The sequence below is a fragment of the Cervus elaphus genome, chromosome 23, assembly GCF_910594005.1.
Source record: "Cervus elaphus chromosome 23, mCerEla1.1, whole genome shotgun sequence".
NCBI classification, from domain to species: Eukaryota; Metazoa; Chordata; class Mammalia; order Artiodactyla; family Cervidae; genus Cervus; species Cervus elaphus.
The window spans coordinates 63,853,137-63,879,480 of record NC_057837.1 but is presented as its reverse complement, the minus strand read 5'-3'; the positions used below and the strand labels follow the sequence as shown (position 1 = coordinate 63,879,480).

General features: G+C 57.2%; 1 protein-coding gene across 3 annotated transcripts; it reads right to left on the bottom strand.

Moving 5' to 3' along the window:
* Nucleotides 1-7: 7 nt before the first annotated feature.
* On the bottom strand, nt 8-24,397 carry MYH7B (myosin heavy chain 7B). 3 transcript variants are annotated; one of them, XM_043882868.1, is made up of 41 exons: nt 24,033-24,397; nt 22,673-22,779; nt 22,373-22,516; nt 21,740-21,896; nt 21,405-21,432; nt 20,035-20,131; nt 17,771-17,794; nt 17,531-17,623; nt 17,329-17,392; nt 16,121-16,219; nt 15,345-15,448; nt 15,119-15,257; nt 14,708-14,826; nt 14,466-14,615; nt 14,113-14,283; nt 12,810-12,989; nt 12,583-12,715; nt 12,422-12,498; nt 11,866-11,953; nt 11,579-11,696; nt 9,813-9,936; nt 9,575-9,711; nt 8,315-8,570; nt 7,119-7,361; nt 6,263-6,439; nt 6,028-6,173; nt 5,623-5,713; nt 5,156-5,545; nt 4,181-4,307; nt 3,972-4,090; nt 3,692-3,888; nt 3,227-3,576; nt 2,933-3,057; nt 2,717-2,832; nt 1,860-2,256; nt 1,656-1,781; nt 1,400-1,570; nt 1,196-1,300; nt 1,019-1,114; nt 414-551; nt 8-340 (listed from the first exon to the last, which is right to left on the bottom strand). In XM_043882868.1, the coding sequence occupies exons 1-41, from the start codon at nt 24,121-24,123 to the stop codon at nt 329-331; spliced, it is 5,826 nt and encodes a 1,941-aa protein (XP_043738803.1). In that variant the 5' UTR covers nt 24,124-24,397; the 3' UTR covers nt 8-328. The 3 variants fall into 3 exon arrangements, with proteins under 3 accessions (XP_043738803.1, XP_043738801.1, XP_043738802.1); XM_043882866.1 differs by lacking the exons at nt 20,035-20,131; nt 22,373-22,516; nt 22,673-22,779; nt 24,033-24,397 and having other exon boundaries at nt 21,740-21,828; XM_043882867.1 differs by lacking the exons at nt 20,035-20,131; nt 21,740-21,896; nt 22,373-22,516; nt 22,673-22,779; nt 24,033-24,397 and adding an exon at nt 21,566-21,714.
* Between the last annotated feature and the right edge of the window lie 1,947 nt (nt 24,398-26,344).

Genomic DNA, 26,344 nt, shown 5'->3' with positions numbered 1-26,344 from the left:
TGTGGGCCTGACTTTTGTCTGTGAGACCATGTGCTCCCTTCCCCTCCTGAACCCCAAAGAATGAGCAGGAACCCGGTCAGAGCTGCAGCCGCAGGGTTTATCCAGGGTGGAGCAGAGCTTGGGGTGGCAAGGCTCCAGCCGGTGTGAATGAAGAGAGGCTGGGATTGGGGGGACAGAGCAGGCGTGAATGAAGAGAGGCCAGGATCGGGGCGGGCAGACAGCAGGTGTCCCTCTTCAGAGCCCAGGGCTCCAGCAGGTGTGAATGAAGAGAGGCTGGGATCGGGGGGCAGAGAGCAGGTGTCCCTCTTCAGAGCCCAGGGCTCCAGCCTCACTGCTTGTGCTAAGGGGAGAGGGGTGCCTGAGTGGGCAGCCCCCAGGCAGAGGGCAGGGAGGGTACCCCACACACCCCTCACCTTGGGGCCCAGGGCATCCCGGGTGCGTGCCCGCAGCTTGTTGGCCTGGGTTTCCGCCATGTCTGCCCGCTCCTCTGCGTCGTCCAGCTCATGCTGGGCCTTTCGATACTTGGCCAGGTTAGTGTTGGCCTGCTGCTCCTGCGGGCACAGGCAGGCCTGCTCATTCTCTGGTCACTGAGAGGGTCAGCTGCCCCAGAAGGGGCCAGCTTCTCCTGGCCCGCTAGTCTGCTTCACCACCACTGCCCGTGGCCCTCCCCACCCCTCCCCAGTCCCCACGGCAGGAAGGAAGGGCACGGAGCCACTTGTTCCAGAGGTGCCCGGGTGCCAGATCTGCCTGGAAGGGGAAAGCAGAGGGGTCCACCCAGAGACAGAGCTAGGTCTTGTGTCTTGCTGGAGCTGTTAGAAACTTGTCTTTCTTCCCACTGGGCAGTGGGGTCACTGTCCCAGCTGACACAAAGCCACCGCGGGGAAACCACAGCCCAGAGGTGGAACAGGTCTGACCGTTGCTGGCATCCCCACTGACTGGGGCCAGCTGTAGAAGTGGGGTGACCACTGGCATCCTGACTGGTACTGGGCCCCAAAGACCCAGATCCCCGTGCACTCACCGCCTCTTCAAACTGACGTTTGTAGCTTTTGACCTTGCTCTGCAGCTTGTCCACCAGGTCCTGCATGCGAGCCAGGTTCTTCCTGTCCTCCTCGGCCTGGGCAGGCAAAGGGGATTCAGGTCTTGTCCAAAGCAGGCCAGCTCCAGGGCCTCCCTCGAGATGGTCCTGGTCACCCACCTGGTACGCGAGCTCCTTGACCCGGCGTTCATGCTTCCGCACCCCTTTGAGGGCCTCTGCGTGCTTCTTCTGCTCTGCGTCCAGCTCGGCCTCCAGCTCCCGCACCTGCAAGCAGCCAGCTGGTGGGCCTGGAGCCCCTGGCCTGCCCTCCCGGGGGCTGACCCACCCGCCAGGGCAGCAGACTGGGAGGCAGGCCGCACACACCTTGGCCTCCAGCTTCTGCACCTGCTTCTTCCCGCCCCGGAGGGCGGCTTGTTCTGCCTCCTCCAGCCGGGCCTGCAGCTCCCGCACCGTCTGCTCCAGAGTCTTCTTCATCCGTTCCAGGTGTGTGCTTGTGTCCTGCTCCTTCTTCAGCTCCTCCGCCATCATGGCCGCCTGCGGGGTATGCAGCGGCCTGGTCAGGAGGTGACGGTCCCTTTGGACTCTGCTCTGGGCACCCACAGCCCCGGCCCAGCCTCACATCAGTGATGGCCTTTTTGGCCTTCTCCTCAGCTTCCCGCCTTTCCTGGGCGGCCTCCTCCACCTCCCCACTCAGCTGGGCCAAATCCACCTCCAGCTTCTTTTTCTGGTTCAGGAGACCTGTGTTCTGCAGGGAAGCAGAGCTTTAGAGTCGGGCCTTGCAGGCCCCCGCCCCGCACGCTCTGGTGACCCGCTCTGTGCCCACCTGGGAATGCAGGAGGTTGAGGCGCTCGGTGGCTTCCAGCAGCTCTTGCTCCGCCAGCCGCCGGCTGCGCTCGCCCTGCTCCAGGGCGGCCCGCAGCTCTTCCAGCTCCGCGGCCAGCAGGGCGGCCCGCCGCTCCAGGGCCTGGGCCTGCTCGCGGAGCTCGGCCGCCAGCCGCTGCTCCTCGTCCCGCCCCGCCTGCTCCTCCTTGAGCTGGGCCTGCAGCAGCCGCGTGGCGGCCTGAGCCTCCGTGGCCTGGCGGGTGGCATGGCCCAGCTGCAGCTCCAGGTCGTTGAGGTCGCCCTCCATCTTCTTCTTGAGCCGCAGCGCCTCGTTGCGGGCCCGAGTCTCTGCATCCAGGGAGGCCTGCAGGGATTCCACTGCCCGCTGGTGGTTGCGCCTGTGGTCGGGAGGGACAGAAAGAGGCATGGTGACCTGCGAGGAGCAGGGGCCAGGGCACCACACCTGCTGACAGACGCAAAAGGAACGCTGGAGACGTAAACCCGTTGCGGACTAAGGGACCCGTCCCTCCCTGGTTTCAAGCCCTTCATGCCTGCCTGTCGCCCATCAGAGCAACTTCACAGACAAGAGTGAGGCTCTGGAGCAGACAGACACGGACTGAACGCTGGCTCTGCCTCCACTGTGTAACCTTGGGCAAGTCCTCTGGCCTCTCCTAGGTTCACCTCTGAACTGTGGACAATAATCCCCCCGCCGAGAAAGTCCTGGGGAGGGAGGACTAGGTGTCACGCCAGTCTGTGTGCACGCTGGGACTCAGCCAACACCTCCTGCCCTCTGCTCTTATGCAGTTGGGATGGGAGAGGCTGTCAGCCTGGAGAGGAGGGCCAGCCCCCTCCCCGCACCTCAGGTTAGTACACTCCTCGTCTTTCTCTGCCAGCTTCCGGTCCACCTCAGCCTTGACCTGGGAAAGCTCCAGCTGGATCCGCAGAGTCTTGGTCTCCTCCAGCTCCAGGGCCCCCTGGGGTACGGAGCAAGCCATTGAGCCAGGGGGTCCGTGAACATGTGTTGAGGGGGGAGGCTGGGGAAGCCAGTGGGTCAGCGTCTGCCCCGACCCTGACCTCGGCCTCCTCCAGCGCCGCCTGGAGCTCACTCTTCTCTCCTTCCAGCGCCTTCTTGGCTTTCTCCAGCTCCTGGACGCTCTTCCCACTGAGGCCGACCTGGTCTGTGAGGTCACTGATCTCCTCTGCAGAGAGAACAGGGCACCGTGGGGCCACCCCACTGCTCATGCTGCAGCCACATCACTTCACCCACCCGTAATTCCAGGCTGCCCCTGCAAGGGCATCCTGCCCTTGTGACTCAGAGGGAACTCCCAGTGAGCCCCAGGGCGGCGCTGGCCCCGGGCCGGGCCATACCCTGCAGGTTCTTGTTCTCCCGCCGGAGCGTTTCCAGGGCCTCCAGGGCCTCCTCGTGGCTGTGCCTCAGCCGGAAGAGCTCGGTGCCCAGGCTGCGGGCCTCCCTCTGGGCCGCCTCCAGCTCCCGCTGCATCTCCTCCTCCTGCCGCCGCCGCTCCTCCAGCGCCCGCTCCAAGTGCCGCTGCTTCTTGTCCAGCGCCGCGGCCGCCGAGGTCGCCCGCTCCAGCTCCAGGGTCACGTCCTCCGACTCAGTCTGCAGCCGCAGCTTGGCCTTCTCCAGCGATGAGCACTTGGCGTGAGCGGCCTCAACCCCCTCCTCTGCCTCCTGCAGTCGCAGCGCCAGCTTCTTTCTGGGCCCCGGGAGCAGATGGGATGTGGGCGCATAGCTGAGCCCCGCATCCCCCACCCCACCCTGCCCTGCCCCCTCCCCCCAGGTGGTGCTGGCCGGGCCAGCAGGGTACTCACTTGGCCTCCTCCAGTTCCTCAGTCCTCTGGATGGCATCCGCCTCATACTTGCTCCTCCACTGGGCCACCTCGGCGTTGGCCTTGGACAGCAGCCTCTGCAGCTCTGCCTGGGCCTCGGCCTCCTCCTCGTGTTGCTCCCGCAGGAGGTCACAGTCGTGCCGCAAAGCCTGCACGGCGTGAGCCAGCGCACTCTTGGCCTGCAGAGAGCCCAGTGACCTCAGCGTGGGGCTGCCCTGTGGCCCCGCCCCCGCCATTCCGTGGCTGCCCACGGCCAGCCCACCTTGCTCTCTTCCTCCAGCTGCCGCCGCAGTTCCTCCAGGCTCTGGGTGGCCAAGGCCTTCCCGCGGCTCAGCTGGCTAATCAGAGACTCCTTCTCTTCCAGCAGGCGGCTCAGCTCCCCTGCAGGCCAAAGGGGAGCCAGCAAGTCAGGGGAAGGCAGGTGGGCAGCACGGAGGCCCCGCCGTGGCCCAGCCGAGCCCGGCGCCTCACCACTCTCGGTTTGCAGCCGCCCACGCTGGGTGCTCGCATCTGCCAGCTGCCGCTGTAGCTCCTCCACCTTGATCTTGGCCTCGCTCAGCTGATCCTCATATGCCCGGCACAGCTTCTCTGCACTGGCCTGGGAGCCGGGGTCAGAGATCAGAACAAGTCAGCCACAAGGCAAGATCTAGGGCCGCCAATCAGAGACTGGAGCCCAGAACTGGAAAGCTAGGTGTGTGCCAAGGAATCAAAGGGAGAACAGAACCCCAAGTTCAGGGTCACAGGTTCTAGTGCTGGACTATGGCTTAAAACGTGGGTGTCAGAAGTGAGTGGGCTGAACCAGTCCTAAGGCCAGTGGGTCAAGGTGAGGTTAGGATACCAGAGTCTGAAGTCAGCAGGGGACAGCGGTCACAGGTCAGTTGTTAAGATTAGGTGGTGCAAAGGTCAAGGGTCAGGGTTGGGTGCTGGGATTCAGGACACGTCTGTGTTATTTGCTCAGTCATGTCCGATTCTTTGCGACCCCATGGACTGTAGCCCACCAGGCTCCTCTGTCCACGGCGATTCTTCAGGCAAGAATACTGGACTGGGTTGCTATTCCATCCTCCAAGGGATCTTCCCGACCCAGGGATCAAACCCAGGTCTCCTGCATTGCATGCAGATTATTTACCATCTGAGCCACCAGGGAAGCCAAAACAGGATAGGGATGAGGTCAGAATTCAGAGGTCAAAGACTGAGAAGTTGAAACTGGATGCTGGGTCAAAATCCTCTGGCATCAAGGCGGGACCTTGATGGGGGGTTTCGGGCTGGTGCTCGGTGAATGGGCCGGGGATCAGGATCGGGTACAGGGTCAGCACTAGTGTGGTGTCAGATAGGCAGGGGGTGCTCGGGGCTCAGAGGGTGGGGTCAGCTGTTGCAGTCAGGAGGGGTTTGGTGAGGGTGGGCTGCTAGTGGCGGGTCAGAGGTCGGAGTCAGGAAGGAGGCTGACACCTTGCCGCGGGCCAGGGTCTCCACGTTGGCGCTCAGATCATCCACCTCCATTCGGAGCTCGCTCTTCTCCTTTTCCAGCTTCTGCCGCACCCGCTGCAGGCTGTCCACCTGCTCGCCCAGCTCGGCCGTGCTGTCTGCCTGCTTGCGCCGCAGGGCCGCCACCGTGGCCTCATGCCGCAGGGCTGCCTCCTCCAGCTCCCGCCGCAGCCGGCCCAGCTCGGCCTCGCGCTTCCGGCAGCCCTCGCGCTGCCCAGCCGACGCGCCGCCCGCCTCCTCCAGCCGTTCGCTCAGCTCCTCCAGCTCCCGGGCCGCCTCTGCCCGCTGCTTCTCCACGCGGGCCCGGGCCGCCCGCTCGGCCTCCAGCTCCTCTTCCAGCTCCTCGGCCCGAGCCTGGGGATGGGCAGGCGGCAGGGTCACCTCCGTGGGCCCCTGACCCGGGTCCCTGCCTGACCCCATCCCTCACACACCTGCAGCTCCTTGATCTTCTTCTGCAGCTGGGCTCCAAGGAGCTGCTCATCCTCCACCCGCAGGTTCAGCTGACTCAGCTCCGAGTCCTTCCTGGAAGAGAGGGTGGGCATGAGCCGGCCCAGGTCCTAACTGCCGCCAACCTGCTGGGGGCACCTGGGTACCACCCCCAGCACACACGCTATCCTGTGAGGCATGCTGCCAGGAGTAGCCCTGGAGACCTCCCCTATGTTCCCTCTCAAGCGCTGGCCCTAGAGCCTGGCCCTAGGTGACCCCTCTTCACCCTACGGTTCAAGCTCTGCTGTGATGCAACACTGACTGGAGTCCTGGGGGCTACGAGAAGCGGGCTGCAGGCTCAGGAGGCCCCCGGGGCCAGGAGGTCCGGGCTGGGCCCTCCCCACTCTTACTTCTTGAGCTTCTCCTCCAGCTGTTGCTTGTCCTGGGCAGCGTCTGCCACTGACTCCTGCGTCAGCTTCAGGTCCCCCTCGAGCTTGCGTTTGGCCCGCTCCGTGTCCATGCGCAGCTTCTTCTCTTGCTCCAGGGAGCACTCCAGCTGCGGGGCAGGACAGGGTGTGTGGGCTCCTCCCCTGTCCTGGCTGGCCCAGCCCCTCTGTGCAGCCCCCTGCTGTGGCCCCAACTCACGTCTTCCACCTGCTGCTCCAGCCGGACCTTGGCCTTGGCCAGCGCACTCACACGATCCTCCTCAGCCTGCAGGTCACCCAGGGCCTGCTGGTGGGCCTCCTGCAAGGCCTTCTTCTCCTTGGTCAGCCGGACCACAGACTCGTCCAGCGCTGCCATCTCCTCCGTCAAGTTCTTCACCTGTGTCGGGCCAAGGTCACCGTGGGGCTGCCTCCCCCAACTCTGGCCTGAGCAGCTGCCCTTTCCAGCCAGAGAACCTTAGGCGAGTCAGTTCATCCTGAGCCTCAATTTCTTCATCCTTAAGGGATGGTTGTAGCGTCGTCCTCAAGGGATTACTGAGCCCTTCCCCAGTGTCTGGCCAGCACTGAGAGATCAACAGATGCCAGCTCTTTGGGGATTCATGGGTGTTTAAGCAGCTGTTCCCTAGTCCTGGCTTCCTCAGGGAGCACCTGTGAGAACCTGAATAAGAAGCTCACCCTCCCCCAGAGCCTCACTATCCCCTCCTGTATAATGGAGTCAGTTCCCCCAGAGTGTGAACCACACGGGCTCTTGGGAGGTTCAGTGAGGGAAGGCACCTGGGGTACATGGAGCTGGTGGATGACAATCACTAGCATCTGCTGAGCACCTACTACGTGCGAGGCTAGGTGGCGAATGCTCGCACACTGAATCCTCACCCGCCCTAATTAGGGAAGTGCTGCTATTAGCCCCATTTGACAGAGGAGGAAACTGAGGCTCACAGAGTGGATGAGACCTGCCCAGGGCCACACAGGTGTGGGACTTGCAGGTGCCTGGCCCCACAGCTCTGCCCCACCCCAGCCCAGCCCAGCCCAGCCCAGCCCACACCAGCCCACACCCACACCTTATTCTCCGTGGCTTGCTTCTCCTTCTCGGCCTTGGCCAGCGTCAGCTCCAGGTCATCGATGTCCTTCTTGAGCTCCGTGCATTCGTCCTCCAGCTTGCGGCGGCGGGCAGCCAGGTCTGCATTCACTTCCTCCTCATCCTCCAGCCGCTCGCTCAGCTCCTTCACCTTCGCCTCCAGCTGCACCTTGGACTTGATGAGCAAGTGGCAGCGCTCCTCGGCATCCGCCAGGTTTTCCTGCTCCTGGAGGGGGACATGGGAATCAGAGTCAGGACAGCTGAGAGACCCCAGGCCAGGTCCTGGATAGAAAGCTCACTTCTCCGTGCCAAGGCCTGACACAAGCTCAGTTGGGTTCTGGGACCAAGGAATGCCATGCTGATGACCTTGGCCCTGAAGGCAATCAGGTGTGGTGGGATGAGGGTGCAAGCGGAGGGGTGAACCTGGGGAGGCAAGAGGGGAACCTTAAGCTGGGGGGCGACCCAGAGAAAGGCCCAAACAAGGGCTCAAGGAGAGAAGCCAACGGTCACGTCCGCCCTCACTGAAGTCGGGGTGGGGAGGGTCCTGTGCGGCCAAAAGGTCAGATTCTTGGCCACCGTGCTGTTTCCTCACCACCTGACCAGATAACCATCTCCTGCTCTAGCAGGTGGGTTTGTGAGCACTGGTCTGTCTGTCTTCCCAGCAATGTGTCTCCAGAGCTTCTGTGGGGCCTGACACTCAAGGTGTTTGCGGAAGGAACAGCTCTAGGACTTGGGGGAAGATCGGGACCCTTGATCTCTGCCCTCTGGTTGTTACTGTTACCTGCTGCCTGGGTTCCTGTGACCCTTAACCAGAGAAGGGAGCCTGGCACTGTCTCAGGGAGGGAGAGGAGGAGAGAGCTGGGGAGATGGGGCTCCATGGAGGCTTTAGCAGGAAGCCATGGGGGCCCAGGGTGTGGGAGCACTGGGGCACGTGCGCAGACTGGGCGGGGAGGTTGGGTACTAGGAGGCCGCATGCAGGTGTGAGCCCATGAGCCTCCAGAAGAGCAAGAAGGACCCAGGTGAAGCCTGAGCACGCAGCACATGCCAGGTCGGCCTTGGCCCGGGGTGGAGGGGGTTTCTGCTTGTGCTATTTCCTCAGAGCGGCCTGGGGTTCCCTGAGGATGCCCGGGGGTGGGGGCACCAGGTTGTAGAAAGAAAGCCCGCCCCTCCCCGCCTCACCGCCTGCAGCTGCAGGGCCAGGTCGTTCTTCTCCTGGGTGACGCTGACGTGTGTCTCCTCCAGCTCCTGGCGCTTGGCCTCGGCGGTGGCCAGGGCCCCCCGCAGCCCCCGCAGCTCTGCCCGCAAGGCTGCCAGCTCCTCCTCAGCCTGCGCCGAGCGGAGCAGCGGCTTCATCTTGAAAAAGAGCTTCATCCATGACCAATTCTTGACAGCGTTGAAGGCACGGATGTTCCACTGGATGGTGAACAGGGCATCCCTGGGGAGGGGTGGCCGCAGGCTCACAGCTGCCCCTTCGTACAGCCCCGAAGCTCCCTAGTACCTCCCCTGGGCCGGACATTGCACTAAACACTTCAGTGTGTGGTCGATCACATTAACCTTTCCAACAGCCTCTCAAATAGGTCCTAATCCTCTGCTTTATAGACGAGGTTTAGGGAGAGGCCCAGGGCATGCAGGACTGCCTCCAGGGCTGGAGCTCACAAACTCTGAATGGTCTGGTGGTCCCTGCAAGGGTCCTGAGGACAGGACACCAGGGATGGTTAAGCCACCGACTGTCATATAAGGTCAGACAGCCTAGGCTCCCATCCCAGCCTCCCACCTCCCGCCATGAGCCAGCTGACGCCTCTCTCTCTGCTCAGACACCCCCTCTGGTGAGCAGAGACGGTCATCTGCCTCTTAGGACTGTCCTGTACTTTGCATGTGTGCTCAGTCGATTCCACCTCTTTGTGACCCCATGGACTGTGGCCCACAAGGCTCTTCTGTCCATGGGATTCTCTAGGCAAGAATACTGGAGTGGGTTGCCATTTCCTTCTCCAGGGGATCTTCCCAACCCAGGGACCAAACCCGTGTCTCCTGTATCTCCTGCATTGGCAGGCAGACTCTTTACCAGAGGCACATGAGAAGCCCATCCTGTACCTTAACTAAGATAAATTCAAACAAAATATCTCTCCCAGGGCTTGGCACATAACACTCTTCGAAAACACTAGTTGCCTTTATTCCCACTCAGGACCACACTCTGGGATGGCCTGGCATAGAGATGGACTCTCTTTCCCCACCTTCTGAGGGGAGGAAGTGGTAGGTAGCTGGGGGCTGAAGGGCACAGAGCAGACAGAGCCTTGCCCCTTCAGAGACACTCAACCAGCCATACGCAAAATCTGACCTCTAGGACAGTACGACCAGGTTCAGAGAGCCTAGAGGTTCTGTGAGCTGGGGGACAAGTGGCTGTACCCCGACCCTGTGTCCCACTCCTCTCCTCGCACCCACCTGCCTCCAAGCAGGCGCTGGTACTCCAGGCGCATCAGGCGGCCCCGGCTCCGTGCCTGCAGCAGCGTCAGGACCTTGGCCAGACGCTGGTCGCGAAGCTCCTCCAAGACGCCTAGGAGCCCAGCCTTGAAGAACACCTGGGGTGGGCACGGTAGGTATAACCTTCAATCATCTGCATGAGCCCTTGCAGAGCACCTGCTCACACCACGTCAGGACCCTAACTCCCTAGTGCCCCGACCTTGGTGTGGCCAAACTGGTACTGGGTGTGGTCGATGTCCAGCGAGCCCAGCAGCTTCTCTGTAGCCTTCCTGCTGTCCATGAAGGTGTCGTCCGGGATGGCACTGGGGTTCAGGATGCGGTACCTGAGCAGGTGGGGAAGGGTTGGTAAGGAGGGTGCTAGGCGGGGAGAAGAGGACTGGAGAGGCTGGCGTCTCGGAGGCTAGAGTGGAGGCTCCACGGAACAAGCTGGCGAGTGACACTTGACAATCTCGTGATACTGGGAAAGTGGGCACACTCTGCTTTAAAAGCTCAGGTAATGTTTAAATGGCTTCAGTAGTTCTTTAAGAGGCGGCCATATTTACAGAAGGCCTATGGCACTGTTAAAAGTTTTAACATAATTTTTAATAATTTATCAGTTTTTTGAGACGGCAAAAAAAAAAATAAAGAAGGTGATGCGTTACAGCATATCACAAACTGAAGAAGCATTGGGAGAGAATTGTGATCAACAAGAGCAAGGGTTCCAGCACACCCACTTCTAAAGGAACATGCTTGCACGTGTGTACAGGGCCGTGTGGGTCAGGTTGCAGTGACCACACTGTGAAGGCAAAACCCGGGAAACACAAAAGGCCCCTCACTAAGGGACTGATGAACAAAGCACAGGTCACTAGATTACAGAATACTTCACTCCATAACAAAATGGATGATGCTACATGTCATTACATTTATCCGGAGTCCTAGAAGGCACAATACCGAGAGTGGACGGTGATGGTGACTATAGACAGTGATTACGAGGCCACCGTAACAGATGCCCCGCTCTGGTGGGTTCACTGATAATGGGGGGGGGGCTGCGCATGTGCGGGGGCAGCGGGTCTGTGGGAATGTTCTGTATCTTCCCCTCAATTCTGCTGCAAACCTTAAACTGCTGTTAAAAAAAATCTTAATTTTTTTAAAAAAGGGTGATGATGCAGACTGATGTCTATTAATAAGGAACAATCCCCAAGACATATGGTTACAGGGAAAAAACAGAGAGAACACATGTGTGTGTGCTCTCATATGTGTGTGTGCGCATGTGTGTGTGTGCACCCATGTGCAAAGTATTTCTACAAACACACATGTATAATGGTCAGCATGGATGGCCCCAGTTACTTCTGAAGGGGGAGGGGCCCATGGACAATTGCAGCCAGACAAAAATCAAACCTATAAAGGGAAGGCAGAGAGGCTACAGCACTGACCGAGCGCTCGTTGCCAGGCATTACATAAAGCCTAGTCCATGTGAACTCTCATTCAACTCCCAAATCCACACCTGGCTCTGCCTGCCCGACTTCCCTCCTGGGCTTCCTGCCGGAGACATTTCAAATCTGACATGTTCCAAGGAGAGTTCAACCCACTGTCCACCTACCTCCCCCTACCAAAAGTTTAAAGATCTATCTTGGTTTCTTAGTACATCTACCACCAACTCCCCAGTTGATAGGCCAAACACCTGGAAGTCACCTCTGTCTTTTTCATTCTCTTTCCACTTCTAGTACATTAGCAAACCCTGCTGGCTGCACCTGCAATATTTACCCCGAGCCTGTTCACTTCTTCCCCAGCCCATTCCCTCAGGTCTCACCAACTAGCATTTCCCACTGGGATGCCCCCCAGCCCCCTCCCCACCCCCCTGCATCCTCCTCGGTGCCCTTCCCACCCCCAGCCAGCCTTCAGCCTCCACCTGGGAAGAAGGTAAGAGGGAAGGTGGCTGGCGGGGGAGCTGAGGAGAAGCCAAGGCTGGGTCCCGGAGATACCCACCGCTGCCGGAAGTCAGTGTAGAGCAGCCTGTTGGGGAACCCCTGTCGGCAGATCCGGATCCCCTCCAGCACCCCATTGCAGCGCAACTGGTGCAGCACCAGGAAGGCGTCCATGACCCCTGGGCACGGTGGAGGTTAAAGGAAAAGACTAGCGGTCAGGGGACACACCTTCATGAATTCGAGGCCATGCAGGCCCTGTGGAGAGGGATGACCCAGCTTCTGGTCCACCCCATCCCCTCCCTCCCATGTCCCCCCATGGGGAAGCAGCCTCCACCCTGGGGTGACTACCTGGGGTCTTGTTCTCATTGGGGACGATGCAACGGACAAAATGGGGCTGCGTGGCCCGCAGATTGGTCATCAGCTTGTTGAGGTTCTCCTGGGGGAGGGAGAGGGGAGAAAGCACAAGAGGGCAGAGAAGCAGGATTGGAAGCCGCAGTGGACCAGCCCGCCAAGGATGGACCAGCCCGCCAAGGATGGACCAGCCCGCCAAAGATGGACCAGCCTGCTAAGAACTGGGCACCTCAGTGCTAGGTCTCTGCAGCGCCACCCTTTGACTCTCCTTGTGACCCTTGGCCCTCTTCCATTTGACCAGGCGGGTCCCCCAACCGATCCTCAGCCCTCCCACAGGCCCCGTGGCTCCCACCCCATCCCCCCTAAACCCTGCCCAGGCAGCATGGGGACGGGAAGCAGCACAGACTTGCTGTGATGTTCACGTGGAGAGGAGTTAAACATCACTGCAAGTCTTAACGGCCGCCCGCCCCGGGTGCAGGGGACAGAGCAAGGAGCCAGGACCGGGTGAAGGCAGCAGGGTAGGGGCCTGCACGGGGCCTAGACGGGGCCTCACCTTGTGCAGCTGGGACACCGTCTGGAATGATGCTGCCTTCTTACGCTTCTCTTTCACCCCGGACTTGGGGGGCTCAGCTAGGATAGACATGGAGCTAGTCACTCACTGCAGAGAACATCCCTCCATGAGTTCCCTGCAGATCTGCACTGCTTGGTACTCACTAGAGCAGGAGCCAGCGTAGTTCTCATACAGAGTAGCCAAGAGCTTGTTCTGCGACTTCTGGAAGATGGGGACCACCGTCTCATTCAGCGGATCCTTGTTTTTCTCCAGCCAGCCCACGATGCTGTAAGGCACCTGCCAGAGACCAGACAGGTGCTGACCTGAGGGGTGGGGGAACCCCAGGAACGGGGGAGAGAGGTCAAGAGCAGGGCTTTCAACAGGCACTTACCACGCCTGCATAGTGGACCACCTCAAAGTGGGCCTGGTACTTGCGCTTCTTGTCAGGCCGTGGCTGCTGGAAATTGGGCGACTTCCCCGCATGGTTATCATAGAGCTTGGCCCGGAAGCTGGCATCTGAGGCCTTGGGGAACATGCACTCCTCCTCCAGGATGGACAGGATGCCCAGCGGCTGGGGACAGGGCACAAGCGTGAAGGGTCTCCATCAAGCCAGTCCATCCAGGCTGGGCTGGACCCCCACTTCCTGGAGCCCCTCTCTCTGGGAGCTTCCCCACACCCCCCAACCTCAGCCACCATCTGCCCAGAGGGAGGCAGAATGGATCTGCAACCAGGAGCCCTGTCTTCTAAGAAAGAAAGTTTGTGGCTTGGCTTTCAACCCGCTTCTGACCAATTCGCAGCTCTGAGTTGTTCTCTTTGCTTATAAGAAGTGTGCAAATTCAAACCAGCACCCCTGCACCCACACACCCCCGACGTTTGTGGTCTCACACTCTCCCACATGGTGCAGTCAAAAAAATGCAGTTGATGTCAAACTCTGGCTTCCTCACTGAGTGGTTATGGGGCCCTTAGACCTCTCTAAGCCTCAGTTTTCTAACCTGCAAAATGGGGACACAAATACTTTCATTGCTGCCATAACAGCAAAGAATTGTTGACCACCTGAATGTTCACAGGTAGGAGATTACAGAAATGCATGGACATCATCTGCTGTGTGAGCCACTGTGCCCTCTTCAACAAAGTACCACACCCAGAATATACTTTCAGAGAAAAGGTAGGATGAGAAGTCAGTCTGTGTACATTAGAGAAAAGAGATGCCAAGGATAAAGGATGGAAAGGATACACGCTGTAGTAGGATTGGGGGAAATATTTTTCCCCTCTATTTCTGATTTGTCCATTTTTCTTTGATTTTTCTTTCCTTCTAGTCTTTGTACCATAGGGAAATATGTGTAATGTCTTATAAACAAATAAACAAACACACCCTACCCTGCCCTGTAGTTCTGGACAGTTTTGAGGGTCCAATGAAACTGTGGCTGCAATAGGGCTTATTGTCAGCAGTGCAACAGGGATGCATGTTCACACATGCGCCCTGCTCACCAACACACACATGCACCCTGCTCATACACCTAGTCACACACCGGCACACATTTCTGTTCATATACACATTACACACACACGCTCACAGCCATGCTCATATACCCATGCTCACTTCAATGCACATGCACATGCATGCCTGCACATGCTCAATCACACACAAGCACACAGGCACTCCCTTCCTGGAGTGACCTGGCCCCAGGCCCCACCTTCTCGATGAGGTCAATGCAGGGCTGCAGGTCCAGGCCGAAGTCAATGAAGACCCAGTCAATGCCTTCCCGCTTGTACTCCTCCTGCTCCAGCACAAACATGTGCTGGTTGAAGAACTGCTGCAGCTTCTCATTGGTGAAGTTGATACACAGCTGTTCGAAGCTGTTAAACTGTAGAGAGCAGCGCCCAGCTCAGCTGGCCTCCTTATAGACTGGGACAGGGAGGCCCACAGAGAACAGGGATGTGCAGGACTTCACCCCGCTTCCAGGCAAACCCCCAGGGTTCCTGCACCCACCCCCACGGTCCTCCACCCCAGAGAGAACAGAGCCTAGGGGCGTGGGCCTGCCCGCACCTCAAAGATCTCAAAACCCGCAATGTCCAGGACGCCGATGAAGAACTGACGCGGCAGCTTGGTGTCCAGAGTCTGGTTGATCCGAGACACCAGCCAGCGGAACAGCCGGTCGTAGGTGGCCTTGGCCAGAGCCCCCACAGCAAACACCACCTGGAGTTGTGGGGAGGCTGGGCTGGGACCCGGCAAGAAGCCGACCCTGTCCCGGCCATCCCCAGGTGGGCCCCAGCCTGCCAGCAGCTCACCTGCTCCACGCTCTGACCCTTGGTCACATACTCATTCCCCACACGCACTCGGGGGTGCAGAAGGCCTTTGAGGAGGTCCCCGCTGCTGACTCCCATCAGGTAGGCAGCCTTGTCAGCACCTGGCAGGACACACAGGTGAGATGAGGAGGGGGCCAAGAATAGGGGTTCTTGGGGGTTCTACTGGTCTCAACTTAGGGTTAGGAGAGGGAGGTTGGCCGAGGTCAAGTTCAAGGTCAGCAAACTGTACAGCTTAGAAGGGTGAGGGTCTGGAGAAGTTACGCTTTACAATCAGGGCCAGACTGAGGTCAAAGGTTGTGGACAAGGCTTAGGGATAATGGTCACGGACTGGAGGTTGGGATCAGGGTCAAGAGAATGACTGGGTCAGGTCAGGTCAGGGTCAGGGCGCCTCACTCTCGGTGCCGTCGGCCTCAGCCTGCTCCTCCCGCTGCTTCTGCTTGAATTTCATGTTGCCGAAGTGCAGGAGGGCCCCCACGATCTTATAGCAGGCGCACTTCTCCTCCACGCTGAAGCCCAGGATGTCCATGGCGTGCTGTGGGGGAGGGGAAGACTCAGAGAACTCTGGGCTCCTCAGGGTCCAGTGGAGCCAAGGGATCTGCTCCCCTCGCACCAGACGTACATCAGTGGCCATGAGCTCCTCCCCGTCATCCATGTTGTCCACGGTGATGACGCCCTGGCTGCAGAAGTGGTAGTCGTAGGGGTTCATAGACAGAAGCAGCATGTCTGGGGGACACGGGCCGAGAAGGGGGGGGTCGGCTGAGTTCACCAGCTCTCCTCCTTCCCCTGATCCCAGTGTGGTGGGTCCTGGGGGCTCGTCCAGCAGGAGACTCTAGAGACCTCTCTAGACTTTGTACCTGGAGTTTCTCTCCTCCACTCCTATGCCCAAGGCTTCTCTTTCTTTATGAGTCTGGGGAAAGAGCCATGGTCCCTACATCTCACTCACCTTTTGACCCTTGCTCACAGCCACCCCTCTGACCCAGACCCCGTGCTGGGTGCTCGGGTCCAGGGAGGATCAGATTCGGCCCTCGAGGGGCTTGACAGAGAGGTGAGCCAGGCCCAGATGGAGCCCTTGCTCCCCGCTTGGTGCTGGGGAGAACCTCTCTAATCTCAGGACAGCAGGAGAGACAACCTAGCCAGGGCAGTGGTGCTGAGGGGCCCGTTCTCCAGCACGAGGAGGAGCGGGCTCGGCAGGAACCAGAAATCTCAGGAACGGGGTGGGTGGATAGAAGGAATGCTGGGTCTCCAGGGAAGAAGGGATGTCACAGACCCCAGAGCAGTGGGGGAACAGGCAGCCCAGGGCCTGGTCTGAGGGGGCCCGGGACAGGGCGGGGCAGCCCCACTGCCACCCAGACCTGCGCGCTCTGGCTCCCACCCCACTGGGCTGCTGGGCCTCACCCTGCAGCTCTGGCTTCTTCCCTGAAAGGATCTGGTAGTAGACGTGGTAGCCTCGCTCGCCGGGCAGCTGGAAGATCACCCGTGACTTCTCCAGGAGATCTGGGGGAAAGGGAGGAGCTGGCCTACTGTCCTGAGTGAGTCACCCCACTAGGGCTGAGGAGCAGGGGAAGGGGCCGGCCGGGGGCAAGGGTGTCTGCACACACCCCGGCATGTGCTGCAGGAGGTCTCCCCATTGGCACATGTGCCACAGTGTGGGAATGTGTGTGTCTGTACACCAGTGCGTGTGTATTAATGTGGGTGTCTGTGTAGGGGGTCTCCTTTCTGGCCACGTGACTTGTGGGATTTTAGCTCCCTGACCAGGGACTGAACCCGGGCCCTTGGCACCGAGTGCCACGTCTTCACTGTCCTAACTGGACCGCCAGGGAATGCCCTGTGTGTGGATCTTGGTTTGTTCTTTCATCTAGACTGTCATTCCTCCACCCACAGACCGCTCCTTCCCCCCAGAGCAGTGCTGGTGTGTCACTGTGTGCAGAGAGCAGAGCCTCCGTGTGTTTGCACACGGGCCCGTCAGGGTGTAAATGACGATGTTTCCTCCCATCACCACCTGCCTATGCTTGTCCGTCAGGATCTGGCCCTGCATCCCAAGATGGGGAGCAGTCAATGTCGGGGGGTCCCTCTGTGCATGTGACCTGGGCACCCAGTGTCTGCATAGCAGGGCTGGGTCAGGAGGGATGGGTGATGACCCCAGAGACACACTGGGGGAGACCTTCCTGGAAGGACAGGGTTTCAAGGTGCACAGAGATGAGACCGGGCAGGAGGGGCACAGGTCCACCAGACGGAGGGCCAGAGAAAAGACTGGGGTCATCGTGGGGTAAGGGTGGGGGTCTCCATCTTAAGATGATGGGATCTGGAGAAGGTTTTTAGGCAGGAATGAGAAGTGGTCAGATTAGTAGCCAAAAAAAGATCACTTTGGCTGAAAGAAGATCAGGCAGAGGAATGGAGGTTGGGAGACCGCGTGGAGGCAGTGGGTAAGTTCCAGGTGAGAGGTGAGGTGGCATGAGTTGGGCAGTGGCCTGGGCACGAAGAGCAGCATCTGGGACAGGTGGGAGCCCCAAGGACTTGATGAAATTTGCTCAATCCGAGTGGGAAGGTGCAGGCCTGGGCCTCTCCCCATCCTCCTCCTTCCCCACCCTCTCTCCTGGACTCACAGCTGTCAATATCCGCGGATGCCAGCTTCCCAGAGGGACCAAAGTGAATGCGGATGAACTTGCCCTGTGGGCAGAGAAGCAGCCTCAGTCAGGGGCCCGGGCAGTGCTGCTCCATCCACCCAGGGCTCCCCAGACCTTGTGTCTCCCCGCCTCCCCGCCCTCCTGCCCCAACCCCACCTGGTCTCCCACCGCAGCCACTCACAAAGCGGGACGAGTTGTCATTGCGCAGGGTCTTGGCATTGCCGAAAGCCTCCATGGCAGGGTTAGCCTCGATGATCTGATCCTCGAGGGTGCCCTGGTGGCAGGATGAGGGGTCTCTCACCCAGTGGTCCTGGGTCTTAGCCCATCCCAGACCACCTCTGCTTGGGAAGGGGAAGGGGAGGGAGGGTCCCCAGGACTTCATAATTATTGCCTGCCCCACTCACACCAGCCCCATACCTACCCCAGTCTTCGTGGCCAGAAATTGCTGGGAGGAGAAGGAAGACAATGTTAGAGGATGTGAGGTCTCACCAGGAAGGGGTGTGGAGGTGGGGGAGTGGGGTGAGTTAGCAGGACATTGAATGTTAGTCACCCACTCCCTATGCCTGACCCTCCAGGGACTGTTAGATGGAGAAATGCAAGAAATGGAGCAGGCAGAGCTCTAGTCAGGGAGGTGCTTGAGGCAGGGGCTGCGTCTGGGTGTCTCCTACCCACAGTGCCCCAAAGCTGTCTCTGGCCTCCTCCATATCCCTTCATTTCCCACACCCCCGGAATTGACCCTGTTCCAAGTCCCAGAAGTTCCTGACTACAGTCTACTCCCCTTTAGAGCCCAACTCAAAAGCCCCCTCCTCTAGGAAGTCTTCTCTGATTCTCTGAGGCTGGAAGAGACTCTTCCTGCCCAAACCTTCTGACCTTTCACCTCCCTCTGTGACGGCCCTTCTTCACATTTCTTTGTATTGTGATTGGGTGCATTTTCACTGTACAACTGTACATCGAGTATTATTCAAAATAGCCCCACCAGGTGCATATTATTAGCCCTACTTTGCAAATGAGGAACCTAAGACTCAGAGCTGGAAAGTGATCTGCTCAAGATGACACAATAAATCAGGGGCAGGGCAGATGCTGAGTCCAGGCATCCTGCTTCCCACGACACCCAAAGCCACCTGTTTCATTTAGAGGGACTTGCTGAACTGAAGGACTCTTCCCCACTTGCTCTCCTAGCCTCATCTTCCCTCCATCTCCCTTTCTATCTCTTCCCTGCCATGGATCCCAGCAGCCTGGGGAAAAAAGAGGGGGAAAGGAAGGCATGGATTCTGGAGTGACAGGTGCCATGCCATCTGTCCCATGCCACGAGATTTTGGTGATTCACTCACCTCCAGGGAGCCCAAGACTTAAAAATCCCCCTGAGCTATTGCTGGAGAGACAGGAACAAGAGGAAGATGGCAGGAGCCCTCCCCTGAGCTCCGCCCCACACATTCAGCTCCAGGGCTTTTAAACAGGGCTCCCTCTGATAGATGTGGTCAAATTTGGGGCAGAGGGGAGGCAGGTTGATAAGTTCTTTAAGCTACAACACCCAGGGCCCCTGTGGACCAGCCTTTCTCTCTACCTCCCTTGCCTGACAGCTCCCCCAAACCTCAAATCCACAATACAGGGCTCCTTTCTGCCCAAGTGCCCCCTAGTCCCACCCATTCTGGCTGCATCCCCATCAGCTCCCGCCCTCCATTTCTATTTCTGGACCAAGCCCCAACTTTCTGTAGCATCCTCAGAGACATTTTGGGAGTTGGGAAAATGAGGTGGAGGGGAGGGAGGAAAGTATCAAAAAAGTCAACAGCAAAAACAAAACCAAACAAGAAAAACAACCACCACAACAAAAAACCAAAACTGAAATTAAAAAAAACAAAAAAAAACAAGAAAATCAAATGGGAAAACAGGAAAAGGCAAAAAGAAAAAGAAAAAAAAACTTTAAATGGAAAAAAAAGATAAGAAAAAGAAGAAAGAAAAATGCCCCAGAATAAAAGCAAGGCTCAACAAGACCAGGAGTGAGGGCTGGGTGGGTGGAGGCCTTAGGCTTCTGGAAAGAAAAGTCAATCCATTTGGTGGTGGGTGTGGGGTGCCCACACATCTCTAAACATCTGGCCATAGGGCTAGGAAGGAAAACTGTACCTCGAAAACAAATTTAAAAAAACCCCAAAATACTGGTCCCCTGTTGTTTCAGAAAATTTCAAAAACCATAAAGAAATCATAGGGTATAAAACTGACCCATAATCTTGGCTGTTGAGAAGGCCAAGTGCCCTTGGCTCTGGCTGAACCTGCCTTGTTTGATTGACAGCAGGTAACTGGAGCATGAAAACCAAGAAACCGATTATTACTCCTTGGTAAAAGCAGCCTGCTTGGTAAACTTCTAAAATATGAAGGTCGTGAAAATATGAAAGGGAAAAATTACATGAAATGTTGAGGACTAGCAATGTGGTCCTGCCCCTCTGTGTTAGGGGTGGGAGCAGTGAGACAAGCCTGGAACTACGTCACATGGCAGAGAATGGCCGCAGCCTCTCTGGTCAAGCCTTGCTCGGGCCAGAGTCTGCCACCAGGGTGGGAGGCTCAGGCAGGGCTAGAGGCTCTGGGGAATCAACTTTAAAAAAAGAAGAAGAAGAAGAAAAGGAGAAAAAAAAAAGAAAAGAAAAACAGTGAGAAGCAGCAGGGAGCAGTGCCCGCATGGGCAAGTCTTACGGCCTTCTTGCCCGGCCCGTCTCCCAGGGCAGCGACGATGGCAAAGTACTGAATGACCCGCTTGGTGTTAACGGTCTTACCGGCCCCCGATTCTCCCCTTGGACGACACAAACATGAGTCACCAATGTCCATCTGGCTACTCTAATTCCTCCCACCCCCCAGCACCCTACTTCTCCAGCAGGGTGCCTCTGCCCTCCCCACACCCAGGTCCCATCTCAGGAGCCCCTCAACCCAAAACTCCTCAGAGATGGGTCAACTCCCAGAGGCGTTGAATTGTTTACAAAACAAACCAGCATAGATCATCCCAGTGAGATGAGAAAACAGATGATGCCATTGTTTACTGAGCTCTAACTTACTGCCAGGCCCTGGGCCAAGTGCTTCACCTGAACTGGTTCATTGAGGCCTCAGGAACCCTGTAAGGCAGGTGCCATCATCACCCTCTTTTGATAGAGAAGGGGATGTGGCTCAGAGAGGTCATGTAGCTGTTTCTGCTGGGTGCCAGATGCAAACATTCACCAGCTGACTCCTATAGCTCTGCGGTAGGTAAGCAGGACTGTCCTGTTTTTACTGATGAGATTCAGAGGACCAAGGGCACCACCAGGAAGTGGACCCATGAGAACTTGAATCCAGGTCTTTCTGGTTTCAAAGGCCTTACTCTTAACCAGCAGGCTGCACACTCACACACATACACACACTCACGCGCAACCGATGTCCATATTGGCTTGGCTGGACCTAAACTTGGTATGTAAGAATTCTACCACTTTCCCAAGGAGGCAAACAAAGGGTTATAAATAAGATTCAGAAATAAGAAGCTGGTAATAAAAAGGAAAGGTTTCCTTGGTGGCTCAGTGGTAAAGAAGACTCCTGCAGTGCAAGAGATAGGGGTTCAATCCCTGGGTCAGGAAAACCTCCTGCAGGAGGAAATGGAAACCCACTGTAGTATTCTTGCCTGGGAAATCCTATGGACTGAGGAGCGTGGTGGGCTACAGTCCATGGGGTCGCAGAATCAGACATGACGGAGCGACCTAACAATAACAACAATAAAGAGGAAAGGGAAGGGGATCTCCTCCTCCCTCCTTGAGCCAGAATCAGAACTCCCAAAAGATCAAGGTGAAAGATTCCAGGCCCTAGGAACAGGGGATATGAGGGCTGGCGATCAGTCTGGCATCCTTTTTCTGCCTATCTGCTCAGAACAGGGGCAGAGAAGACGCTATAATTTAGCTTCACCTGGGACACTGGCTCTAGGTGGTAAAACCCCTGCCCTTAGCACTTTGTATTCAATTATTCAATCTCGGGAAATGATTTTAGTTCCCTCCCTCCCTGCCAAATGTCCAGCATTTCCCACCCCCTCCTCAGAGCCCCACACTCACGTGATCAGCATGGACTGGTTCTCTCGGTCTGGAAGAAAGGGGAGGAGACAGAGAAGTTAGCCAAAGTGAGGGACCAGCCACAGGTGGAACACCTGGGGTATCCTTGGCGCTGGGACAGCCCCTCCGCCCAGGGCCAGAAATGGGAAGGACCAGGTGGGAACCTTCAGACTGCAGGCCAGCTCCCACTTGAACAGACAGAACGACTATGTTTCAATGTCCAGCGGGATCGAAAAGAGGGCAGTGCGAGTGGATGCAAGGGGATCCGGGAGCCGGGGGAGGGGTCTCAGGAGGGAGAGAGGACTCAGGAAGGGGAGAGGAGTCAAGGCAGCCCTTACTGCGCAGCATGTCATTGTAGGCGTTATCCGCCACCGCGTATATGTGGGGCGGGGCCTCCGAGCGGCGCTTTCCCTTGTAAGCGGCTACCACGGAGGCTGTATAGACCGGGAGCCATTTGTAGGGGTTGATGGTGACACAGAAGAGGCCCGAGTATGTCTGGGGAGAGAGAGTATAGATGGGTTATTGGAGGCCAAGTTCCCATCCTCAAGCTCTAGCCCTCGCAAAACTATGATCTTTGCAAAAATTCCCCAAAAGGAGCTGCCTAAGGTGCGACGCCACACCTCTGTGGCCGTCCTGGCCCCACCCTAGCCCTCACTCCCGCCCTCAGCCCGTGGCCCCACCTCCACAGCCCATTGCCCAGCGACTCGGAGGCTGCCGGTCCGCCCCTATAGTCCCGTAACCAAACCTCCAGCCCCGCCCACCAGCCGGTGGCCCCGCCCCTCAGCCCCATGACGTCACCCTACCTTACCTCTAGCCCTGCTCCCCCACCGCACACAGCCCCGCCCCCTCCCCACGGTCCCAACCCCGCCGAGCTGTGGCTCTCGCTCTAGCCCCGCCCCTGATGCTACGGCCCCGCCCCCACCACGCACGGCCCCATCCCACCCGTGGCCCCTCCTCGGTCCCGGGCTCACATAGATCATCCAGCGAGCATAACGCTGGCGCAGGTTGTGCAGTACGGATGCCTCGTTGAGGTGCGTCATCATGGCCATGTCCTCCAGCAAGTCGAAGCGGGGCGGGTTCATGGGCTGCAGCTCAGCCTCGCGAACCGTCAGCACCTGCCAGGAAGGCCATATCGTGGGGGCAGGAACCAAGTGACCTCAGTCTCTCACCCCTGTACGCCCCCAGACCCCCTTTCATACAGAGCATGCCGTCCAGGAGCTACACCTCGGGGAGGCAGAGGAGCTAATTCCAGGAAAAGGGGGGAGTCAAACCTTCTGGTCTTTGGTCTCCACGTTGACTCTGCCCCCAGTGGCTTCCGACTTGACCTCAGCCTCCACGTACGCATCCTGTTCATCAGGTACCCAGACCCGCTTCTTCCCTGGGTTTCCGGGAGAGCATTGGGGCTTTGAAAGAGGCTGATGCATCCAGGGGTTGGGGGCCCAGCTGGGTTCCCCTGTCTTGTCCCTAGAGCTATGTACCTTCCAGGAGCCCCTCTATCAGGACACAGGAGTACCCAGGAAAGATCCCTCCAGATCCTGTTTCCTGGAAAGGCAGCACTGGGAGGTTTCCCTAGAGATCTCCTCAAAGGATCCTCTGACTGAAGTAAGGGTCCCCCACAGCCCTGGATTACACACTTCGGTTCAGATCCATGCTTCTCTTGTATTTGCCCTGCAACCTGTGGAAAATCCCTCATTCTCTCTGGGCCTGTCCCTTAAAGGCAAAACATTGTGAGCATCTCCTTAGTTCTCCTCTGGAGCAACACTCAGAGTCAGGCACTTAATATTAGTGGGTTCTGTCTTCCCTATTTCACCCAAGACTCAAGCCCTGCATCTTGTATGTCTGTCTTATGCTCCTTCCTCCCCGGGCAGCTGGTCCCAGAGCTCCAGGGAGCCCATATTTCATGGTAGTTAAAGGCATCATGAAAGTTAAAGACTCAGGTATCCTGTCACCTACTAGCCAAGTGCCTTAGGACCAACTACATAACTTTCAGGCTCCAATGTTAAAATGCAAGTCCTCTTGTTAAGAAATCATTTAAAATTTCAAGATGGTGATAGCAAAGAGTTAAAGGCCCCCAGGGCAGCTGCAGAGGTCACACACCCACAAAGCTGGCCCTGGCCCTGGTCACCACCTCCCCAGGTTGTTGCAATGATGCATGGAAAGTCATCTGCTCTGGGCCTGGCGCACAATAAGCGCTTGATACACATTGCCTATTGTTATTATTGTCCTATGAGCAAACCGGGTCATAAATAGTTGCCTTTATTCCTGTCCCTAATAAACAGAGGGTTTGGCTCTAGGGAAAGCACTAAAAATAACTCCAGCACAGGTTTTATGGACACGTGGAGGCAGCCTGCACACACACCAGTCACTCTCATCTCAGAAGCCTCAGGCTCCGGCCACAGACTGCAGTCACAGGAGGCAGGTGATGCTGTCCCATTTTACAGAGGAGCAAACCAAGGCTTGCTCACAGGCACACAAGTGAGGTGTACTAGGTCCCTGGGATTTTCTTTCTGGGGCTAAAGCTGTCAGGCCAGAGTGCTCCTTCAGACCCGAGCGGAGTGCCGCCCCTCCCCACTCCTGTTCTGAGTCCATAAGGGCCTCTCTGTGGCTCTGCCCACCTCTGCCCTCACTTACCATCCCACAGGACGGTGTGCACCTTCATCTGCTCGTGGTAGCCCTGGCGGAGGTAGCGTGCAGACTCCCCAAGTTCACTCACATCCATCATGGTAGTGGCACTGAGAGGCAGAGGATGCAGCAGCAGAGATCTTGGAGGTTCAAGGTGGTCCAAGGCAGCAGGCACTGGAAGTTGGCCCGGAGAGGGGACTGGAGGCAGGGGCCCCAAACTGGGGTGTGATCAACCAACCCCCAAGACCTAATAGTAGGTCCTTCTTTGGAGTCCCCCCTCAGGCTCCCTGGTGAGCCCCCAACACACGCACACACCCTCTCAGACACCAGAGCATCCTCTCCCACAGAAATGGAGAGACTTGTGCCAACCCACAAGCACCCTCACCCACCAGCCTGGCTGCCCTCCCTTGGGCTCCCACTCCAGCCCTGATCACCCACCTCGGCACCACGGTGAGGGCTGGGAGCTGAGCTCCCCCTTTTATTGCCGCCGTCAAGGTCAGCGGAGGAGAGCTATGTCAGCAATCTCCACGTGTCACAGCCCCCCCAGCCTGGCCACAGGACACAAAAGGCAAATTCCCTTTTATCTCCACCAGCTCGGCCCCTGGGCTATTTTTACCTCCCATTGTCAAGGGATCACAAAGGCGGAGAGAGACACTCACTCCACTCAGAGACTGGGAGGTTGAGATTCAGACTGACAGGGGCAGGGGCAAGGCAGGGGGAGATTTGGAAGACAGAGGTGCTGGGGGAGAGAAACCAAGTCTCAGGGAGTCTGGTGTACCCAGAAATATGTCCACACGCTCAGAAATGAAGAGCAAGGAAACTCAGAGAGCGGGAACCACAGGATGCACTCTGGGACTATTTGGTCCAACCTTCTCTGTACATCCAGAAAACTGAGGCCCAGGGAAAGGAAAGCACTCGTCAAGTCTCACCAAAAAGCAGTGGCCGAGACCAAGTCAAAAAGAGAAGCGGGAACTTCCCTGGGCGGGAGCGGAGGTCCAATGGTTAAGACTCCATGCTTTCAATGCAGGGGCCACGGGATTGATCCCTGGTTGGGAAACTAAGATCCCACATGTCACGCAGCATGGCCAAAAGATTAAAAAATATAAAGAAAGAAAAAAAGAGAAGCAGAGAGAGTGAGACATCCCTCTCCAAGCACCTGGATGTTGTCGTTTCCCCTTTCTGCTCCCCTCTATCCCCAGTTCTCCCAGGTCCCCTGGGGAAATCACACAAGAAGAAAAGCAGAACCACAGGTGAAAAGGAATAACCTAGCTGAAGAGGAAGAAAATAGAGGAAATGTAGACTAGTTAGGAGCCTCCTTCATCCTGGCATTGAAGATTCACAGGAAGCCAACTTCCCTCCTTAGCCCTCTCTTGCACCCTCTACTCTCATCAGGGGAGGAGGGTGCTGACACCCCAGCTGCCTTCAGCACTTTCGGGCTCTCCTTGTGTATCACCCCATTCAGGCCCTGGTGCTGCCACAGAATTTTAGAGTCAGAAAATCAAAGGATCCTGAAACCTCCGACACTGGACACAAAGAGGTCCAGAGCCAGGATTCTTGCCAGGTGTCTCGGGCTGAGCTCACAAAGAGAAATCTTCCATACCAACAAGCTACCAGCACCAAATATATAGACATATCTATAGTCTATAAAATACACAGAAATAATTTCAAAGATACTTTTTCAACTGTATATTGTTCAAAACAGGCAAAGCTAACTAATGATGATAAAAGTGAAAGAGTGGTCCTTTGAGGGAAAGTAAGGATGGGAGGAGGCACAGGAGAAGCTTCTGAAATGCAGGAAATGCTCTATAAACTGAGTTGGGCTGTGGCTACACAGGTGTGTTCTCTCTGAAACTAATCATGCTGTAAGCTTAAGATATATGCACTTTATGGTATGTGTGTTACACAAAAATTTAGTTTAAAATGCATTGCCAAGGACTCCCCTGGCAGCCCAGTGGTTAAGACTTTGCGGTTCCAAAGCAGAGAGTGTAGGTTGGATCCCTGGTTGGGGAACTGAGGTCCCACATGCCATACATGGCCAAAAAAAAAAAAAAAATGCATGGCCAACGTTGGCAATGTCTATCAAATTACAATCACCCAGACCCTGTTGGTAATTCATCCTGCAGATATTTCCCCATGTTACAAAATGATAAGGTGGACATTTAGATTGTTCTCTTTTTGCCATTACAGTCAGTGCTGTGGTGAATATTCTTGAACAGTCTGATGAATTTTCCCAAAATAAACACATCCTGTTCAAGAACCCAAAATTACCAGCACCCCCCCAAATTACCATCATCCCCCTCAAACCTCTTTCAGTTATCACT